This window comes from Anoplophora glabripennis, unplaced genomic scaffold (assembly GCF_000390285.2).
Source record: "Anoplophora glabripennis isolate ALB-LARVAE unplaced genomic scaffold, Agla_2.0 scaffold214, whole genome shotgun sequence".
NCBI lineage: Eukaryota > Metazoa > Arthropoda > Insecta > Coleoptera > Cerambycidae > Anoplophora > Anoplophora glabripennis.
This window is the reverse complement of record NW_019416375.1, coordinates 376,204-400,032: the sequence shown is the minus strand read 5'-3', so window position 1 is coordinate 400,032 and position 23,829 is coordinate 376,204. Positions and strand designations below refer to the sequence as shown.

General features: G+C 31.9%; 1 protein-coding gene across 1 annotated transcript in view; it reads right to left on the bottom strand.

Moving 5' to 3' along the window:
• Nucleotides 1-23,829, bottom strand: part of LOC108906102 (rap1 GTPase-activating protein 1) — a 502,314-nt gene that overhangs the window by 390,555 nt on the left and 87,930 nt on the right. Inside the window, exon 2 of the mRNA XM_018709260.2 lies at nt 19,663-19,846. Within this exon, the coding sequence (XP_018564776.1) occupies nt 19,663-19,846 (184 nt within the window). The remainder of the gene's footprint in view (nt 1-19,662; nt 19,847-23,829) is intronic.

Sequence of the window (23,829 nt, the reverse complement as noted above, 5' to 3'; positions counted from 1 at the left end):
TGTTCTAAATGAATGGCAACCAGTGTGTTTTTGTAATTATTCTTAATTTGAATAACAAAACAACTTTCCACCGCACCATATAAAAATGTAACCTTCAGAATAAAAAATTGTGTCACACATTGGTGACAGATTAAGATTGTTATTAAACAAAGTATTACTTATTTTATTTAGTTTACCATGTATAGGTCCTTATATGTGGTTGATATAAATTTTGGATTTAAATTTGATTGCGACGTTGCTAAATTATTATAAACATACTTTAAATTTTGCGGAAAACATGGTTTGTTGAAATTTGTACAGATTTTGGAATGATAGTAGATAGAAACAGAATATTTGTCAATGTAAGGCAAACATTAACCAAACCTTTCAATTTGAGGAAAACTCATTATTTTACACATGGTGTTTTCTACATATACAGGCTGTTACAAATTCGCTTCTCACTACAGGGATCTCGGAAACGGTAAGAGGTACGAAGTAGCAATGGGGGCGAAGTTGCGTAATCAGGGGACCAACATTATGCCTTTAAAAAATCAAGGCTAACATGATTAGTTTTCGAAATATTTGAAAAAACTGAAATTTTGAAAATCCGTTTTTGTTTCATTTCAGCCTTGTTTGAGGCGATATTGAAATAAGAAGAACACTTTCTCATAGCCACTTTTTGCCCTCTAACGAATGGAATAATCAATTTTTATATGTAACGTTTCGTCTCTCCAGGACCATCATCAACTTCATTTTTTTAAATACGACCCTAGAAATTTTATTACATTTTTTGCAAGCTATCATGACCCCTAATACTGTACTGCCTCAGCCCGAACCAGATTCAGACGTTTTGTCTTGAAAAATTCATCTTCAGTGTATCCGTTCCAAATCTAAATTTTTTATTTAGATTTCTTTGTTTATTGAATTATCATACATTGTAAGTGTCGTTAGACTCTGTGAAATTCATCTAGTTATTTAAACTATTACCACCGCGTATTAAAATAAAAAATTATTAGAGTTTTATTCCCGTGTCCATAGTTAGGCTTCTCGAGTGCTCAAAATTCAAACAAATTCCGATCTATTTTTTTCAGGATATTCATACAAATACATTTGACATGCTCTTTCACAGTTACAGTTACAGTTACAGATATAATAAATTCCGATAATATTCTTAATTTTCAACCTTTGCCAGAACGAACATGTTTTTGAACATTTACTGAAATTTTTTAAAGAATAATATTCAGTTGGCGGTTTGGTTGTAAAATTTTAATAATATTTTAATTTTGACGCAACAATTTATTGAGTTATGTGAGTGATGGTAAATGTGTTATTGTAACGCGTGTTGGTAATAGTTTAAATAACTAATTTCACAGGGTCTAACGACACTTACAACGATAATTCAATAAACAAAGAAATCTAAATACATAAAAAAAATTAGATAAATTTGGAAAAAATACACTGAAGGTTTCGAAACAAAACGTCTGAATCTGGCTGAAGCAGTACAGTATTGGGGATCATGAAGGCTTGCAAAATGTAATAAAATTTCTAGGGTCGTATTTAAAAAAAATGAAGTTGATGATGGTCCTGGAGAGACGAAACGTTACATATAAAAATTGATTTCGCCATTCGATAGAGGGCAAAAAGCGGCCATCAGAAAGTGTTCTTCTTTTTTTAATATCACCTCAAACAAAGCTGATATGAAACAAAAACGGATTTCCCAAATTTCGTTTTTTTTTCAAATATTTCGAAAACTAATCATGTTAGCCTTGATTCTTTAGAAGCATAATGTTGGTCCCCTGATTACGCAACTTTGCCCCCATTTAAGCTAGTTTATATCTGTTACCGTTTCCGATATCCCTGTAGTGAGAAGCGAATTTGTAACAGCCTGTTGTGTATGGTGCATCCCAAAGTAAACAGATTTTAAAAATAAGAACAATAAAAGGCTTTTTTGGTAAAACGAATTTATTTTATTCAAAATAATACCCTTCGGACTCAATACAGATCTAGATCATATTGAAAACACCATGTTTCATCGCCAGTCACAATGTTGTAAAGGAAGTTTTTGTCCCCTTTTGCCTCCTTGATGATGACCTTCGAATGTTGAATTCTTAGCAATTTTTTGGTCATCAGTCAATTTATGGGGAAAAACTTTTCAGTCGCCCAAATATTCGGTCAAAATACTGTCACTTCAGATGCAGTAACTTCGCTTCTATTCGTCCAAATGTCTTGAAATGACAGTACATCAGCGAAGGGTCTAGGTACCTTTCCGACGCATGTAATTGCCAATAGATTAGAATTTGGATTAATAGTTGGGAGAAATGCAACATTTTCGTAAAATTTGGTAATATACTGGATAAGCTAGACACGAATAAAATGATTCCAGAAATTAGGTAAATGAAGTAGGAGTTTTATGAACCAAGTCATAAATAATAAACCCCACTGACACTGTCTGTCATAACGAACCCCTCGTTTACCACGAAACTAATGTAGCTACATTCAGATAACTTTTCATAAATATGCATTTTCATCGTTGCCTATTATCATCATGACACAAAAACCGAGGTCTCCCTTCTGGCTTGCGAAGAGTTTGACAGATGTGTGAATTGTTGCAAATTGATACGTTCCGTACGTTACTCATTAGTCATGTTGCAAAATAGATCCGTTGGACGTAGCAATATGTGTTTCGTAAAAGAAGCGATAACCATTAAGAGGCCTATATTTTTAGATTAGACCGATTTCGACAAAGTTAAGAATTAGTAGTTACACCAATGGTGCAGACTAAGGCCAAACTTCAAGGAAAATACATATTCTTTCTTGTCGACATCTCATCACTCCATATAGGTATTGTGACATGATCAGGATACTACAATAAACTTCATATATTACAATACACGTTACGATTTAAAATATACAGGGTGTTTATTAAGTACTTGTACAAACGTTAAAGAGTGAATCTTTCACTAATTTTAAGATAAAAAGTTCATATGAATATGGACCCGCAATGGCTTTGTTCTTGATACACAGAGCGTCAAAAAAAATTTTTATTTTCAATTTGTGACTATTTGTGCTTAAAAATAATTATATATTTTTTAAACCTACCCCCTAAGTTTTAATTTTCAACTTTTATTGTGAGTCATATGGTCAGAAAATTAAAAAAATTTTCATATTTTATAAAGTAACGTTTTAGTTTTTTTCTGTTTTCCCAAAATCAATCATAGTATTCTGTGCTAAAAAGGATACGATCGAGGATACGATAGTAAGACTTCAATCTTTGCATATTTAAAACGTATTCATCCATTATGCCTCGCATTGTATCCAGAGTTATTATCATCCTCAGACTTGGCCTAATCGATCATTGAGCTTTAGAATATGAAAACGACTTGAAGCAGCGATGCTGCCGATCTCGTGGCCTGGAGCTGAAATGACGGATGGGAATTTTTACTCTCGATGCGAACGACCTTTACAAAATAGAGCAGGCGTGAATCAGCGGAAAACGGACAATCGGGGATCCTGTATGGAACAAGATTTTAAAGAAAGGAGATTAAAGATGAATGCCATAGGCGTCGGTTGTATGTGAGGTGCATTTCCTTATATAATTTTCATGTAGGCAAGACAATTTTCGAATCTCTTAAATAACGAGAAAAAATTATGGTGACAAATATTTTCATTAAATATAGGCAGTTACATTAAAAATACAATAAACACTACACTAATGGAAGAGCAGTGGATGTGATAAAATTTTGAGCATCTAAAAAAATACACGAAACGTATTATTGCATATTCATTTAGTCTAAAAACTTTACAACACTAAGGCTTATCGGGTAAGTGGTGTCATTCAAATTTATGTAGGTATTTTATCCTCTACTTAGCCTTGTTCTTTGGTAATAGTACTATGTTGCGACATATTTGCTGTAAACATATTAATATTTTCATTCGAAATCTGATTACGGTCCTGTTAAACTCCACGCTGCACTAAGGTTACAAATACCATCAAGAAAACTAAATGAGATATCAACAATTCAGGAACATGTGGTTATAGAGGAAGTCATGCGCAATGCAATGTTGCCAACTGCACATTACTAAATATCTCCATTAGCGCGTAATTAAAAAAGTTCGGTTATTTTCTGAAGTTTGCGGAACAAACACCTTACAACCATCATTCACAAAGAGTTATTAAATGAGGTGTCAATTTGTTGTCTATTATTTATGTTATTTGAATATGTAAAAGATTATTTAATTTATGCTAAGGCCTTCAATTTTTTTTTTTGAATTCATTGTTTCACTGTGTTTAACAATATGGGTCATTCCTAAAATAAATATTTTATGTAAATGTTATTTTTTACCTAATATAGTGAAGTCGTCATGAAAACTTTATTGATAGAAAAAGTCCATAAGAATGATGGTAGTACTTTTCATACCATATTTAAAGTGCATTGAGAATGAACCTGCGCATTTCTAGTAAACTAGTAAGCATAATTTTTTAAAAGCACTATTTTTTAAATTAGTTTAAAATTCTATTTAAATTAAAATTTGTGAAATCATCAAAGAATTAGAAATTCTTTATTATTTAGTTGTATTTTATTATATCTAAATTTGTTATTTCTTCTATTTTGTATTGCATACTAAGAAAACTAATTTTCTAAAATTTGTATTCCATTAATTTCACGTTCAGTAAAGGAACTATTTTCCACACATTCCCTACGACGACCATGTCTAGACTGAAGGAGTCAATTGATTCGTCGATTAATCCATGCGACGTCTGGGTTGTGTTTAAGATTTTTTTCTGATGTTATTAGACAAAAAATTCAATTGCAGTCTATTTAAATGCACTTTAATTTCTGTACATCATAATAAATACGACTTTATGCACACGTATCTCCATTAAGAATCGTTTTACATAGAGCAGGCCGACACGAACGAAATACTTTCAACTTTCTCTTGAAAAATTAGAGTTTATTTTTGTTGTTTGTTTTTGCAACTTTAATTGTTCTAATCAATTTATGTGTATTATATATTATAGTTTATGGTACATATTTTTTTCGATATACCAAGAAAATTTCTAGAAAATTTGCACATATATGTGAAACTATTTAAAATACATCAACAGTAATATGGCAGCAAACGTCTCAGTTATATTTTCGAGGAAAATCGATGACATTTAGAGATTTAATCAGTTTTTTTTTATGAAAATTGTGGTAAAGCTAAACGCGACATTTTAAATAGCACTTCGTTGGCAATATGTGACACAAATTGCAGTTAGTCGTATTTTCTATATAAACCTTAGACAATAAATGCTACAACTGTATACATTTTTGCAGCATACTGTATTTTCTAAATGAATCAATATACCGAGATACAATTTTCGTCAATTAACTCTCTTGAAACTTTGAGCCCATGATCTTTTCGGAAAATAGGAGGAGAATCGCAAAATTTTAGAATTTAGCCCATCTTGTACATCAGGTTTAACAAATTGTAAAAAAAAAAAAATAATGATCAGCCCGCTTTCATGTTGTTTAAGCTCACATAATTAGTGATATGTGAACTAATTCACCACAAACTTGTTTCCAAGGCAACTAAGCGCTTGTTTCCAAAGCATGCTATGTTTAATGTAGAAAATAAATTAAAATGATTTCACATGCAAGCAATGTTATTTTAGCGTTTTTCTCGAAAACGGTTAGATTTATCGAAACAAATAAAGTATACCGTTTTTATGTAAAAAGGTTAGGAAAACAAAAATATTCAGTCAAAAGTCGCATAAAGTGTAGCATAAAAAAGTTGGAACCATTCAAACCAAAATAAAGGCTTGTATGTGGCGCCCTCTACAAAATGCGAAAAAACGGTGGGCAAATTTATAATCCTCATCCCGCAAAATAAGAAATTTCGTCAAAATATTATGAGTGTGGCAAAAGGTATTGCAAAAAAAACTGCAAATAAAATTTAACTTTAACACTCCGTTAATAATCAGTTTTGGAAAAAATGTTATAGAAAGAGGTAGCATTTATTTTCGGTCTAGAATTATCCCCTGAATTTTTTGCTCATCATTTCCGGACACCCTGTATAATGGGAACGAATGTTAATTAACCGAAAGTGTAAAATATAGATTTATCAAAAATAAATTAGTGAAGTGCAGTGGACAAATACAACAGCAGGTTAAGTTCAAACCCTTTCTACCAGTGGAAGTGGAATCGATTTGTAAAATGTTAAGTTGAATTTTTCATTTTCTCAAAAATCTTATATTTAAAATAAATCAACGTAAGCTGACGAAACCACACCCTGATGAGGAATTAGCTCTAAAACCAAATAATAGTACAAGACAAGTTTTTGTTGACGCCTTGGGAAAATATATTCAAACATAACAAAATAGATATAAAATATTCTAAATAAAAAAATAAATAAATAAAAACATAACAATATTTTATCGTCTCTCTTACTCTATTTAAGGTATTAAGTTAATTCAAATTCAAACATTTTTTTCTAAAAAGCAAAGTCCCCCATTGCCCTGTATATCGTTTCAGATTATATAGACGTTAAAAATTTCATTTAAAAAGGGAAATCGACCTGTTTCCAGCATCGTTTAGTTGAACTAAATACCTTCATCAACTGTAAAAATAACTACGAATTATTTTTACGAGCGGCCTTCTATAAACATCTTGAAATTAAGTGGTAACAGGTGCATCTGCAACAAAATTACTCCCAAATTAAAATTAGTATAGAAAAAATTAAACCAGGCTCTATTAAGCAACCAAAAAATAGTTCCAATAGTTCCACGCTCACCGTCAAGTACCTAGTATGTACCTACTAATGATTAAGAAAACCGCGCGACAGAAGAATTTAAATTTAGTCCCAACTACCAAGCACGCCAAGGTTCATCGGAGTACGAACGAAATGTTATTATCGAAAACATTTTAATTCGTCGGGGATCCATTATAGATCATTAATGAGCTATCAGAGTGTGTAGATACTTGAATCGCGCCCATGTGTACAGTACTCTCTAGAATAATGATGTACAAAAAATGGACCGGCGACCGTATTAAATTGGATGATTTTGCAGAAGCCCGTTGAGTTTACGAAATTAATGGTTCGATATCTTATCCCTACGTAGGCACGCCGTCCAATTTGGGTGCCGTGGGACTCGGATTACTGGTTCTAACCGGATTTTATGATTTATTGTACGCTAACGCGTGCATAAAAACGGCCTATTAAAAGTAATTCGATTTGATGCGAAGAAACCGTGTAGGTAGGTACTGAAAAATGAAAAGTATAAAAAACAGAAAATAAATAAATGAGTCGTTACTAGAATTTGACATTTGTGTGTGCAGTTGTCACTAAGAAATTTCAAATTAATTTAACTGTGTTAAGTAAATTAAAATAATCTTACCAGTGACTCTTTTTGTTGCAAGTCAAATGTGACCCTTAGCATAAACCTGCATCATTGAAATAGTTTCTATAATGGTCGCCTTGAAATACGGAAGTTTATCAGTGAAAACATTTTATGATATATCAGGCGCTAGAATGTACACTAAAACAGGTGTAGTTTCGTTTACAATTATACACAATTTTTTTCCACATAAATACAATCGTACTTTTTAAATATCACCCATGCCTTGAACTGAATTGTCTTGAATTTAATTCTCTTGAATTGAACGAAGAGCCCGAAAAAGCTTCAAAATAATATACGGCAACAGTAATACATGCATGTATCATTGAGCTTGAAATTATCACCTATATTTCCAAACCAACCAAGCCGGAGCTAGTGACGTTCAGAGAAGCCCAATGCTGTTAGAAGAGCAACCGCTGAAGGCCGCTGCACATCGCCTAAAAAATCACCGATGTTTCGAATTTTGTAGTAAAACAGCACGAAATCCGCTAAAATCGTGTCACGACCAACGGACGATGTGATAAAATTAGAAACCCAACCATATTCGAGGACCAGTCAAATCAACACCAGGCATTGCCGAAATCCAGAAAGGCTGAAGGTAAGAAACAACAGCGAAGAATCACCATGGAAATTTGTTTGTATGTAACGTACTGCATATAACTAAATCGTGTCTTGTAAATCAGTTTTTCCAAATTCAATGCAGCAGGTAGAAAACTGCTCATTATCTCCAAAATAAAGGCACCGGAAGAACACAAAAAAGTGTTAGGCAAAAAAAAACACATCCAGTACAAAAAGGCTGAGTAACACACCAGGTTCCAAATTTTAAGCAGATACTATTACCGACCACATACATTGAAATATGACACATTTCGAGTATAAAAATGTCATAATAAAACTACCATATGTTTCATGTATTTGATATTTAATATTGTTAGGAACTCCAGCCCAACAAAATCGTTTCACCTAAACTGCTCCATCACAACGTAAACTCTAGACCAAGAGTCGGCAACTGGCGGACCGCGGTCCAGATCCGGACCGCGGAAGGTAAACAACTGGACCGCCAAAAATATTTTGAGCGTATAATTACATACTTGTTATTTAAAAGTATAATTACTTATTATTTAAAAAACTATTTTTCTGTAGATAACAATACTTGCCGACCCCTGCTCTAGACCTTACAGCAAAATAAAACATACAAGTATTAAGTAATATAAGCCGTCACAGTAAATAAATGGTAAATATTCCATAATTTATATGTTTTTCTTATGTATTAGGTATATACGTCACAATATTATACAAATTACTAATTAGTATTTCAAACCTTGGAAAAATGTTTTTAATAAATAGTATTTTATTAAATTTAGAAATTAATGTATTGCGAACAAAATATCATCCTGATCATTGTTCAAACTTCAAATTTAGTCTAGTATTGGTTTGATTAAATACTTTAACAGTGCTAGAAAATCAGAACAATGTGAGCCTGGCATGGCTAGCAGGGTATGAAAGTCATCAGGAGAAGGAAAAAGTTCATGGGTTTGCCACAATAAGTTCATTAGAGCCCTACAGAGACCTGAATCTTTTTGCAGCATTACTATGAACTCACTTATGCAGGAATATGCAAGTTCTGTCAGAAGGAAAAGATCGTAGCCAATGTATTGAGCAAGTGTGAAGGGTTAGCTAGCAAAGGTGTGATTTCGACTAGAACGAAGGAAGAAAGAACAGGAAGCTACGTGAAGCTACTGTCAAAGATGTGGAACTTAATTAGAAGGTTAAAGTTAGGATCCTTAAGCCCAATAATGTTTGCAATAGACCCATGAATGAACAAACTGTTCACGTAAGAAACAAGAGTAATTTTTCGCACTACTTTTTTTCTGGTTAAATCAAAAAGAATGGTCTTGGTGTGACCTTTTTGTTCATTATTTTCAACTCTATGAATTCCCAAAGTATTCTCTATTTTTTTAGTAAACCAGAGAGAAATGGTCTTAGTCAAGCCTTCTTTAACCTCGTCAAGGATTCAAAACTAGAAGAAGAAATCAGAATGAGCAAGCTTATGGAAGAGACGTACATTTTCATAAAAGCCGAAAATGGCTCCAGGTAAATCCCCGTTGAGTTGCTGGTTTCAGAGTCTCGTCAAAAAGAGTCCATGACTGTCACAAGATGAACAGAAGAGGAATTCACCACTAGTCGCTTCAGATGAACGATAGCAGGTCATACTAGGATTTACCAGAAGGAAGCTGAGAAATTGCGACCACTAGAATTTTGAGGTAGTTATCAGGAGAAGAAAAATGTCTTCGGAGTCAAGATATATTTGGAACTAGCAACTCATAATCAGTTGAATCAGGAACAGGACAACTACCTCACTCATGTTAGCCAGTCGCGACCAAAGCAAAACATGGAGATTAAAGCCGAACATGCCGTAGTTCTGATAATACTAATAGTATTAGCAATACAGAAAAAACCATTATTATGAAAGTTGCACTAAAATCTCCGTTTTAAAATTACGATCCAATTATACAGGGATCACAAATCAATTAAACTCTGATGAGGGTATATGATACTCATGTGTTGAAGGTAAAGAAAAAACTGACGAATTAGTTAAAAATACTGTCTTAAATTGAACTGAAACTTGTCTTGAGAGAGCCACAGTACAAGACAAAATCAGTTCAACAATCACCAAAAGAGATGAACTTATAGATACACCAACATGGTAAGATTTTCATCAAAGAACCAGTTATACATATACAGATCTCCTTATATTGCGATCTGAAAGGACATAAGCAAAATTGGTGGTATACGAATTAGATCATGGACGCATAAATTATTATGGACAACCAAAATTGGATCCTGATGAGTGTACTAGTCAACCTATGGTGGGACTGCAAAAACACTAATGCAAGGACACTGGAATCAGTCCTAGATTGAAAATGGGAGGTTAAATACAATAAACCACAAAGCTGTAGTACTTCCAGAGATACTGTCATACGACTCTTGACAGTGACAGTAATCACATCCCAGAAAAGTATGAACACAATCTTTATGGTCAAAAAGGTTTCACTTCCTCTTGATTCGAAGATGAGCTGTTACTACAAAATACCCTCTATCGGAGAGTGTCAAAATATTACCTAATACAATATATTTCCTACATATGAGTTTGTATTCATTTTTGATCATTTTAAGTCCTTCGGCATATTTTCCATTCAGCAATTACTCATAAACTGTTATTATTTTTAATTTCAAGTCGCGGATGATACATTTTCCGAAGGAACGCAATCTCTCAGTGCAAATAACTCGAGCAGAGACAACGGCTTCTCGCCGTCTTCTTGGTGGTCTGATGCTAATTGCAGGACTACCGACGACTCGAGTCGAATTGTCTGCGTTTGGACATGTTACATTACGTATTGCAGCCATTATTTCATAATGACCGATAACTAATCCGGTACAATTCCCGTTCCGAAACTGCACAGCAATTGCCATAGGAATACTCTGGCGTAAGATACGACGGGCAGGATTAGTTTAGTTGGTTAGTGTAGCAGTTAGAGGAGGAAAATGAAACGGCATTCGAATGATTCTCGAGAGGGATTCTAGTCAATTAGACTGAATAAACCGGTTAGGTACATGCTGGAAATTGATAGACTCCGAGTTTGAGTAAAAGAGGCTAAAATGGCAGAAAAATGCAATTTACTCCGAGGTGTATTTGTTATCAAGTAGTTAATAAACTATTTAATGAAATAAAATGGGTTAATGCAATTTAAATTCAAATTAAATTACATATTCTACAGAGTTTCCACCAAAATGCGTTTGTTTAATTTACTTTCAGGGCGACCAAAAACAGTCTTTTATTTTAGCAAAATTGTACAAAGGTGACTTTAACCTGAATCACTTTATTTTTATTTACGAAAGTTGCTCTGAACTATAGCTCATTTGCTTCTGAACCTGTATATCATTTGTTGAGAATTTAGAAAAATGTTTAGGGTTAATTTTAATTAGCTTAATACGAAGTAAAAATACAAAAACTAATATTAAAAATAATAATTTAAAAAATGGTTAATTGAAATTAACGGATATCTGAAAAGGAACCTATTTAATATAAAAATATGATTTAAAAAGGTGAAAATGTAATGTTCTGAAAAAAATAGAATTAGACAACAATTTTTCAATTAGAACTAAATATTTCCAAGGATAAAATTTAGTAAGCTGTTGTATTATACAATCAAATACTATTTCTGTCCTATAAAAAGGTTAAATATGAAAACCGTTCCTTTTTCCCAACACCATATGGTTGTTGAAAACTTTTATAATGTGAGCGAATTTTAGCAATAGAAGTCTTAGTATAAAAGAAAAAAATTAGACTTCTGGAATGTAAAAATAATCATATACACTGAAAAACTGGTAGCTGAGCACAGGTAGGTAAATACGTATAGATCGGCTAAGGACTAATGAGGTCCATCCGTAAAGTGTAAGTTATAGCCATCGGAAGCTTATATAAAGAATAATTTTCACGCTAATTGACTTGGAAAGGGGAAACTGAAATATTTCATCTCGGCCGTACACAAACTAACGCAAATTAGTGCTATTAATTCATACTAATTGTGATATGCTCCCTGCACTGCAATCGGGGATCCGCATGCTGGTACAATTAATCTTGGGGCTTTCATATGATACGTCTAACTTGTTCAATAACTCCAATGCAGCGAAGTATGCACAGGATACTTTAGCGATTAAGATGTGTTGGTTGTGTAAAAACAGGATGGTATAAATTCGCTATAGAAATCTTAGAAAGGGCAACATGTTAATATAAATAAGGCGCAATGGGCAATTTTTTTATTTGCTTATTAGTACTGAAAAACTAAGCTTGCAGTTTTTTTTCTTCATTGAAACCTCCAGTAGTTCTACTAGCAGATATACTGATGTAATTCGCATGTTCGTAGCATTTTAAATGTTAGTGAATTAAACATAAATCCTCGATTTTTAGGAATAAGTCGGCAGTGCTTGTAGAAAACGAGCAAAGCATACATACAAATTAACAGAAACTATGTAAATATCTAAAAAATTCACAAAGTTATTTTGTAAAACGGCATTCCTTTCGATTTCATTATTATTCTGCTGAAATCGCACAGCGAAAATGAATGAAATATGTATTCAGATAAGGAGACTGCATTAACGTTATGTAATAAAATTATTAAAAAATATGACAAAGTTAATTTGCGAACATGCGATTATTTAGCGAAAATAATTGTCTGTGACCTCTTTTTTTTAGAACAATACGAGCAGTGATATCATGTAATAATGTAATGAATACTTATTTATCCCATGTTCATGAGTATTATGTAACGGTATCGTGATATACGTTGGGTATATCCAAATTTTTTTTTACAGTATCACGTTACATACAATGTCGATCTGTATCGTAACTGATTTCATTAGAGTGATAATAAATAATTAAACAGTTATCAGATTGCATTTGTTGTAGTACTTAAGTATGTATATGTCGAGTTTTGCATGATGTATGACAATAAGTCAATTGTGTTCCCATTTGGATAAAAAAAGCAGCAACCAGTGACCACTGGAAAAAAATTAATAGAAATCAATCGCATAAAAAAGTATGAAAACTCTAGAATGGAAAAAAAATCTATGTAATAAAAGTTTAGAGGGAATAAAAAAACTGTATTTTAATGCCATTTTAAAATATTCAGGATGATCCATGGTCAGAATGGTGGTCAAAAAATTAGTTTTCTTTTTTTTTAATAAAATCGCCCTAAATTTCTGTTTACATTAACAGGCAAATTCGGTTGCGGCGTTGCCATACTGTTAATTATAAAAATTGTTAAATTTTGTGAAAACATGACGTATTAAAACGATATTTTTCAAATGATAATAGAATCAAAATATTTAACACTGCGATAGACACAACTTTACCAACTATTCCAAATCCTTTCCGTATTTTCGAATATTTTTTATTCTTCTCAAATTTTATTTTTGTTTATAGAGGATTATGATGCTGCTTAAAATTCTATACTATGCTTTATTTATCTTTACAACAGCGATCTTTATTACTTGCGAAAAATTAATTAATAAACAATTGCGCCAAAAGGATCAGCCAAGGTAACCCTTGGCTTAAATTATTTTATGTTAACAAATATCTAGCACTGAAAAAAGCGGATATTATTACAAAAAACAAATCACGCACTTCAATTGTTGTACGAGTAATCAACATTAAAATCGAATCAATTCCTCTGATTGATTTTTTAATTTCTTCACAGTTGGCGAAATACTCAATAAACTGAGAGAAACTTGAGCCACAAATAAATAAATTTAGGCAATAAAAAATGCTGCGCATAAAAAAATAATAATAAAACTAAGAAAAGTGTGATAAGTGACAAGCTAAAAATGGATTAAACTATCTGTATTTTTAAAGCAAGAAGAAATTATGACAATTGTTTTCATATTTTACTAAAAATATCAATTTATCTTATTAAGTTTTTGCAAATTTTACAATAAAGGAATTGCGTCCTAAGTTTGTCTTAAATAGCAATTGTTTTTAAGCTGCTTATTGCGTAACTAGCAATTTAAATCTGTCATAAAATGAAACGCCTCAACGGTAATTATTATTACAATATCATACAACTGCTCCTACATTAAATTATTCTTCTACAGACAATATAAAATTAAATTTCCATTAGCTTTGTCGAGTTATAGCGCAATCCCATGGTTGCCGTCTTACACATCTGACAACGGCAGTAGATGTTTGTTTATTTTTCATTAAATCAAATGAAACAATTTCCCTTCTAACAAATCACCACATTGGATTACGACAATTGAACAAAGGGAAGTGTTTATTTTTAATTTTGGAGTGTAGACGTGGGGACAATGAAAACGATGGCGACAACTGTCACAACAATCAATTCTGAAAACATAAACAGAGAAATAGTGCCGTCAAGTCTTCAGTAACATCCTAATATAAATCACAGAGGTTTTTTCTGTAAGAGGATGTAACTAACAGCTAACAGAATCCTAAAGTAAAATTTTGATATGATGCCAGAATTTTTAATCCATGTCGTTAATATTTTAAATGAAACTAAATCTTTAAAAGTAACAGTTTGTTTAAAAAAGGTTTTAATTTTATCAATTATTGATGCAATAAATTGATTCAGACATTGGCCAAGTTATATTAGTGCAAGTAATACAAAAATTGTGGTCAGACAAGAGAAATGAAGGGTTCTTAGTCCTATTGGCCAATGTTGGGGATTTTAGCGACTTATAATATTTATTAAATGGTACCAATTTCAGTATTTTGATCCATTCCTATTTTAAATATTTGTTATTGCATTTATGTTAATCTGATATAAGCTATACCTACGTCTATCATGTTAATGTTCTTAGAATAACTAATTTTTATTTCATAATAGTTCGTATCCTGAAAATTGACCAATAAACTGACCAATCTATTAAAATATGAATAAAGCTTTTTTTAGTAATTTATTGGGTAAAGACTTCTAAATAATAAGCAAGTTGGAACACTTAATCTAATGTTTCTATGGTGAATAAAAGAAAATTATTATAATTAAACCACAAAATGTCACAGTTGTAAACAAAAATCTGAAGGAATTTGTTGTTGAAATAATACAGTTATAAAGGCTATACTGTATACCCTGCATCGGACCGTGAACGTAATTGACCATTCCGATACTGTTTTTAAGAATATCATATTTATAACTGTATTATTTTAACAAATTTTTGTTTACAGTCATTTACTACATGTCAGTTTTTTTCTTTTTTTAAAGAACGTAATATTTACAGATAGCACTCCCTTCTGTTTTTCTTAAAAATAAGAAAAAGAAGAGCTCTTGATACAAATGACCTTCACAGTACTAAAGAGTTCGACTTATCGTCAGTAAAAATTAGGAATTTTTTTATCGATTAAAAAAATTACGACGAGTTAAAGTGAGAGGTATCAATTTTGTAGGCTGAAAATTGTGATTTTTTCAACATTTTCATTAAAAACTAAAAAATTGGATAACAAAACTAACTGAAATTTTAGCACACAATAAAGTAATAGTGAGGCTATATATGGTCCAAATTTCAAATTTTTTTGCCCCTACGTTTTCTTAATATCTGTTTCCAAACTCAGGGGTCTATTTAATTTATATTGATAGTGGGTACTAATATCAGTGAAAGAAAGTCTTAAAACTAGTACTTATATTATATCATACTGGATGTACATCACTTACTCAGTAAATCTTTCGCATAATATTGTAGTTGCGTGGAATGCGTTCTTTCAATAAAATAAACCATTTATCACAAACCGCGCTTTTTACTTATCAGGTGAAATCTGAATACATTAGTGGTTGGAATTTCTACTATCGTTTCTAGAGACATGTCAAGTTTCAATTACATGAAAAATAGTCAATTTTGTGACGTCCACCAACCGGATTTTTTACTTTTACCTATTTCATAGAGAACTTCACAATTTTAGCAGTTTTGTAGATGACTGGTACCCAATTTTAAACGACTCTTATTCTTTCATCATAAAAATTAGATAATAAGAGAATTGCTGATGCTTGATACATCATTTTTCTTAATATTTAGAGTATATCTATTCCGAGATTTTTTCATGTTAAAAATATATCATTTGAATTAACTTGAAAAAGTAATTTTTTTCAATTGAAACATTTCTGACGCTGTAAAATATAAAAAAAATACTAACAGAAAATGAGCTTCTAGCTAATATTAAAAACTAAGTTCAAGAACAAGTTCTGCGCCGTCAATTTACATAACGAGAATGAAGGATTGCAGTCGTGTGCCGTTTTTTTCTTGCGTGAGTGCCGTTTTTATAAAATAAATGAGGAGAGGTTATTAAAACTGGCGGTAGTAACTGCTTGCAAGTACATCCTTATACCTAGTCAAGAAAATTTGTTCTACGTCTTACCCGCATGCTGAATATGTTGCATAAGAGGATGGTTAGTTGTTAATAACCACATATGCACAGTGGAACTAAAATGCTTAGTAAATTTTAATAGCGAATCTACAATGTATATTGATTAAAAAAAAGTTGTACGATCTTTCTCCATTGTGGATTATTTCAAGAAGTGAAAACTATTCGGTATAGACGTAAATATATGTAAATTCTACTGTATTTATTTTACGAGGCCTGTTCAGAAATTAACCAAACTTATTGAATTACACTCTAATGGAGATACTTAGTGATATGCGGTTGGCAGCATTGTGCATAACCTCCTATGTAACCACATGTTCCTGAATTGTTGATATCTTATTTAGTTTTCGTGGTATTGTGATTTAAGTGCAACGTGTTTTGAAATGTGCGATTTTCCTGAGCAACGATACAACGTAAAATTTTACTGAAGCTGAGGAAAACTTTCAAGAAAACTTTTGAAACAAGCTTACGGAGATGATGTTTTGGGTCTTACGTAATGTCACGAATGGTTTTCACGATTTAAAATTGATCGTTAGTCAATTGATGATCTTCGACCAGGAAGGCTTTCAATTTCTTCTGATGATCAAAGATCTGGTTCGTACAAATCGCCGATTTTACTTTCAGAGAAATTGCAAGAGGTCAGCATCTCAAATGGGTTATGCCATGAAATTTTAACTGAAAAATTGGACATGCATCCAGTTGCAGCAAAACTTGTTCCTCGTTTGATGGCAATGACAATATAATAAAAAAAAAAAAACAAAAAAAAGAAAAAAACCCCAAAACCAAAACCAAAAGCCTGGGCCGAAAGGGGGCTACACTTGAAAAAACGTGGACAAACACCCATTATCCATCGACATTGCCAGTACCGACACCGGGGATCGAACCCGGACCAGAGTAGGAAGCCTAGCCGAGAAATGCTTGCCACCGCACTCTCGACCGACTGCGCTACCGTGGCGAAATGGCAATGAAACATGAATTCAAAGGATCTTGACGGGAGACGAAAGCTAGGTTTACGGCTACGACATTGAGACAAAAGTTCAATCATCACAATGGATTGGCAAAGGATCTCCACGCCCTAAGAAAGTCTCGATCAAATACCAAAGTGATGCTACTGTTTTTTTCGACTTTAAGGGAATTGCGCATTTTGAATTCTTGCCTCAAGGTGAAACAGTGAATCGTGTGTACTATTAAGGCGTTACGTGGAAAAATTATGAAAAAGAGACCAGAGTTGTGGGAAACAATATCGTTCATGCACCATGATAATGTGCCCGTACATCAATAATGTATAAATTTCATAATAAAGTTTAAAGAAATAAAGTTTATTATGAAGATTATTTTCTGAACAGACCTCGTATTTCCTTCCAGTCTAACGTGATTATTTAAATTATTATTTATGTATTAGGCACTTGATAAAACAATGCCCAATTATAATATACAAGGGCAAAATATATCTTTACGACATTGATTATAGAATATACAAAAGTAATTGTTCAATATCTCAACAATTATATTTAGAGAAATTTAATTTTGAGGTATCGTCCATATTTTAAAGTTATTTTTGACTATACAAGGTGTTTTATTTTAAAAACACCTTATATTTGGGTACACATAATCGAAATCTGCGCAAAAATGCCTTTACGGTCATATAGTGCTTTAGGTATATTTCAGTAGTTTTGATATAAGAAGTAGTATCCATTGATTTATAAAAAAAATGGTAAGCAAAAAATATAAATAACTTTTTTCTATGGTAGATTTGTATAACATATTTGGTGTAATTTGGAATATGATGTTAAAGCTTCTAAAATAAAAAAGGGTGTATTCCAGTAGGTATTCCTTTTTGCCAAGAAAACGTAAAAATTTTTTATTTCAAAGGAATATCCATTTTTTTATTCTATTTTGTGCAAAATTATTTTTTTCCATCCGTTATGGGTGCTGCAAGATTTAAAGTTATAATTTTTACAATTATTTGTAATTTTCCTTCATTTTCAAGAACTTTTCATAAAGATTATCAAACTATTCATGAATAAGTAAGTACAATAAAAATTTTAATTCTATAAGTCTTTGTTATTCATTTTACAAAAAGATACTATGCCAAAATGGATGAACTTGTTTTAACTGAAGACCTAATTTTATGTATTACAGTTACGACAAAAAAATAGATAGACAGATATGTTTATCTGTCATGGTATCTAGATTTTGTTATTTCATATATTCATTTATTTTTTAAATGCATGAAATGTAATACAAATAAGTAAGTAGAGGAAGACTATTTTTTTGTAAACACCTATCGTAAATGTTAAACATACTATTTCAAAGTTTGCAAAATCAACACAAATATTAATTCCAAAATTTGATTACTCATGGCTAGGATAAAGTAGATAAAGTACTTATATTTAGCCAAAACATTCATGACCATTTCGATTGCGTGACTGTTTATGAGAAATCAAGAAAATAACAAATATCTTAAAAGACGCATGTAACTTTCATTTTTAGATAATTTTATTTTTAGAGTACGGAACATGTACAGGATGTTTCAGAAAGACCTTCCGTAAATTCAGGGGGTGATAGTACGATAAAAATAAGAATTTTTTGTCTTATGAACTATATGTCTATCTCCTCTTGTTTTCGAGATACAGAGCGACACAATAAAATTTTTTAAACAGAATTTTTACGAAAATTTCCAAACGGTGCGAAATATTTTTATGAAATTTGGTATTCCGGGGTTTTTAAGGACGCCAAATACGTTGGTCTAATTATTTTTTGGAAATTTTCCTAAAAATTCTATCTAAAAATTTTTATTTTGTCGCTCTGTATCTCGAAAACAAGAGGAGATAGGCATATAGTTCATAAGATAAAAAATTCTTATTTTTTGTCGTACCATCACCCCCTGAATTTACGGAAGGTCTTTCTGAAACATCCTGTATAAGCCGGTGCGAATACTTTTGAGTATACATATATTTTTTTAATTCAAGAATCTGCGACATCACATATTGTACCAAAAATAACACAAATCTGACATACAAGAAAAGTGAGCAAGATGTTGGTAATTTTATTTTTAATCAACTACTGAAGAAATATCAAACATAAGTGTATTTTTCACAAGAGTTCAGTAATGATTGTATAATGTTGTTAATTTTTCTGTCACAAAAAACGAATTTACCAATTCTGATGAAGTTGTAGGTAACGCAGTCATTTTTTGAATGTATCATTGCAAACATTAATTCTTTCCGATCGACATAGTTCAAGATCAAGCACATTTCGTAACTGTAACACCACCAACAACCATTATTATATACCGATTTCCACCGGCCAAACGCGTCTAAAAATCGACATAACATGTGCCGTTTTGCATGTGAAATAGGCGGTATCTTACCTGATTGAAATAAGGAGGTAGCCTGCATCTTTGGTCATCTAGCCTAGAGCTCTGGGCCTTCTCGAGCAGCTCGAAGAGGTCGTGGGTCGTTCCTTTCAATCTGTCCGGGCTCGGCTTCGCCTGCGGACTCTGCACTCCCGATAGGGGGCTACCATGCCACGTCGTGCTGCTTTGATGCTGTCTCCTGCAACGAAAACGATGTTTCGGTGAAAAATTACGTCAATTAAATCCTTAAATAATTATAGAATTTGTACGAGAACTTAGATCCTTCTCCATTCATTTTCAAATCAATAATAAAGTATATTTTTCTTGTTTACATCATGTATAAACACGCCGCCTCTTTCCTATCTTAAAGATTTCTGTAATGTATACGATTTTCTGCACAGGGTCGTTGACATAAAATTCTAGCCCTTTATCTTTCTTATCTTTCTGTTTAGAAAACAATAAAGTCAAGATTGCCATGGAACACGTGCATATTGTTCTTTGCCGCTATTAAATATACAAATTAAATCTTTAGATACTTTATTATGAAAAATAGTACCTACCTACAATACTATAAAATTAATTTTATAATAAACTAATCATGTTCTAAATAAAGGACATATTTTTTAAATAAATTTTGTTTATAAAGGGTTATTTTTATGATTAGCAAGACCAATTTGATATCGATGAAGTTATTTCTGAAAGACAAGTAAACAAAGAAAGATCTAATAATAAGGTGGGCATAGAGATATCAAAAGAAAGAGTTTCCATATATGACCCTTGTCTACAACCGGACGAAGGTATTATAAAATACCTTTTATACGATCTTAATAGAGAATTAAAAGTTTTGTTTAGTGAATTAAACAGCGGGGACATGGCAATCTTGACTATCAGCAGGATGGGTATATAAACTAAAATACTGTGCAAACTGTCAAAGCATAATTATACGACATGTATATATGATTTAATCAGAAAAAAAAGAGAAAAATTGAAAATATTAAGTACTTATATCAGATATATAGGGTGTTCTATTTAAAAGAACAAAAAGTTTGGCTAATGTCTTCGAAATGTAACAGTCCATTGTTTTTTTACATACTGATTTAAAATCGCAAGAAAGTTAGCTAACACTTTCGTCTTTGCCATGTTCCCTAGACAGAAAAGTAAAAAAAAGATTCGTTATTTTAAATAGAGTAGGTATATTTTTGAAGATTTGAAAGGAAGGTAATTTTGACATATAGCGTACTAAATATCTAAACCTAATCATTTCGGCATTATTTAAAATGTATATGATAAAAAATATTTGGCAAAGAAAATTATAACTTTTCTCATATATGCGATGCGCATTTGTTCTTTGACACAGAGTGATATCAAAAGGTGGTCCTTTAATAAAATTAAAATAAATTTTAAAATCATATACCGAGTGTTTCAATTATTTAGTTATATGTATTATGCCAACTTCCTCGAAAAATACTCTAATTTCTTTGCTGTAAGTTGAGTAAAATTATATTCTCTTTTATTTAGTTTAGGCATTATAAAAGTTAAAATTACAGTTAAGTAATTGAAATGTTTTTTTTTCAAAATTAATCGCTATTTTAAAATTGCCATTAAAAGATCAGTTTGCTGCCAATCAATTGAAAAAATGCTTGTTATTTGTCATTATCAGTTTCATCGACTTAATTTAATTTTTCGTTTCCAATTTCCGTAAAGCTAAACAAAAATCAGAGCTGACTATCGTAAAGTATCAAACTATACCTACAGAGGTATAGACAAATAAAAAAACCTACAGAAAATATTACATGTTTTCTTTTATCCTTTTTATTTTTAAATGTATACATTTTACTTTATCTATGCTCATATTACTAGATTATATTTTAACGTTAGTCTACTTCTTACATATTTGTTTAACCTATACGTTTAAATTTTTTATTTAGGAAGTGCCAACATTTTTTAAATAAAACTAGAAACATTTGTATTCTTGAGAAGAATGCGATGAGATCACAAACAAAATTCGAAACGAATGCAATGAATACTAACATGCTCACAAATAAACATAAGGATGAAATGAATTATATACAGGGTGTTTCTAAACTATGGTGCCAAATGAATATGACAGATAGAAAATGTCATTTTGAGCAAAAAGTTTCATGTAAACATAGGTCCGAAAATGCATAATAAAAAAGTTACAGGGTGATAAAGGTACAGTTTGAGAAACAATTTTTCGCAATAACTTCAACAAAAGTTAGGCAATTTAAATGGATCTTGGTGCAGTTTCTTAGACACTAAAATGCAACAATTTGGTGAAAAAACAATTTATTCCCATCGCCCAGGAGNTTAAATTCCCCAGTTTCTTCACTGAGTGAAAGCATATAACTGATGCATTCCATATCAAATATTTGATTTTTTAAATGCTTTTATTCACTTATCGTGTCACCATTTTCACATAGATACGACACATGACAAGAAAGAATGCTAAGGAGAAAGTTACCAGACATTATACCAATTTTGATGGTGATGATAAAGGAACATATATTGCTTAACTTATTACAAGTTTAACATACTCGTTTATCGTTCCATATGTTATATATTTACTTCCTGATTCATGTCAAAGCCATTGCATTATGTCTTTCATTGCATTATGTATAAATAAAATGCTAAATATTAAAAATTTTAATGCAGCCTACGTATATTTTTATACAGTCCATTCATAACTTCAGGACGTTGTTCATTGAATCATTTTATACGAAAGATGCTAAATGAACCAAGAGTTGAAACCCACTGATCTCCGAAACACAGGGGTCATTATTATTAATTCAAAATAAATCTTTAACTCGCCAAATATAAATAAGTTGTTTAATTGGATCTAATAAATTTTACTTCTCTCGATTAAATCCTTCCTTCAGTGCACCCTGCATTTTTACCAAAACTATTGTCAAGTGATTTCCATTGCAAGCAAGCAGTTGTCTTATCTTACACGTATCTGTAACAACCCACCGACGACACTTTAAAGAACAAAGAAAACCGATTAAATTACAAAATAGATCGTCGGTACTCCACGCTCCCTTGTTAAACCAACCAAAGCGATTTTTTCGATCGATCTTATCGCGCACTAAAGAATCGTCTTCCAATATACCTTGCTCGGCAATTTGTTCGAGCCGTTTCCAGATTAGCATAGTTTCCTCATCGATAACTGTACACCACCCGATCACAGATTCTGATCTAGGTTGGTGTAACGAGATGATGGCAGCGGAGTAAAGTACTAGTTCCAGACAGCGCTGCGAGTCGCACCTCTGCATCGGACGGGAGTAGTAATTTCACTTGCAAATTTAATAGCAGGCTCCGAGTGAGTACAGGGTGATTAAGGAAACGCGTACAGTCGGTTAGCAGGTGGGTTTCTTACATATCTTGTGTGCCAAACGTCGTTAAGGTTGGAAATAGAGTATTGCTGGTTGCCTATTTCCTATTAAGAACGAATAGAAAACTCACTGGCCTTTAATCTAATATATCTTCTCCAAATAGTGAAAAAAAATTATATGATAAGATTCTATGCAGCACTATATGATAAAGCAAAAATAAAATGTAGTAACTAAATCTTTAATGAGTATTATAATTAATTTATAAATATTACGTACGTGTTTAAAAGTAAACGATTATTTCTTTACAAAATTATAGATAAGTTAATTTTTACTTGGTTACCTTATGATAAATATGCGATGTTCAAAGTTTAATTCATGTTTTGTCCAACACTTCCTTAATTAGTTAGATACACAATTAGAATAAAATTGTCATGACTGTATTATTCACCGCTACAGTTAAGTATATGTCTGACATTTAATTCAGATGATCTGAAATAGATGTCACAAGAACAATTAAGGTATTTTTTTATAAACGACCAATTTTTAATGGTTAATGGTTAAATATCCCTAACTTTGTTCTCATAATTTTGTATTGGAAATCATAGCTTTGCCCCTCATTGTATAGTTGTCATGATGTCAATTGGAACCTGTAAATCTTAAAGCACAGGACCGTATGCACTTCTCCTGAAATTTCTTTCTATGCTTTGACCATGATGTGTCTCGTAATTTATACTCGAATAGCAATTCGGCGAGTCTGGTATTGGTAAACTAGTCCGCCTGATGTAGAATTGACGGCGGCGCGCTGGTCATCAAAGCAAACCTGTATTGGTCC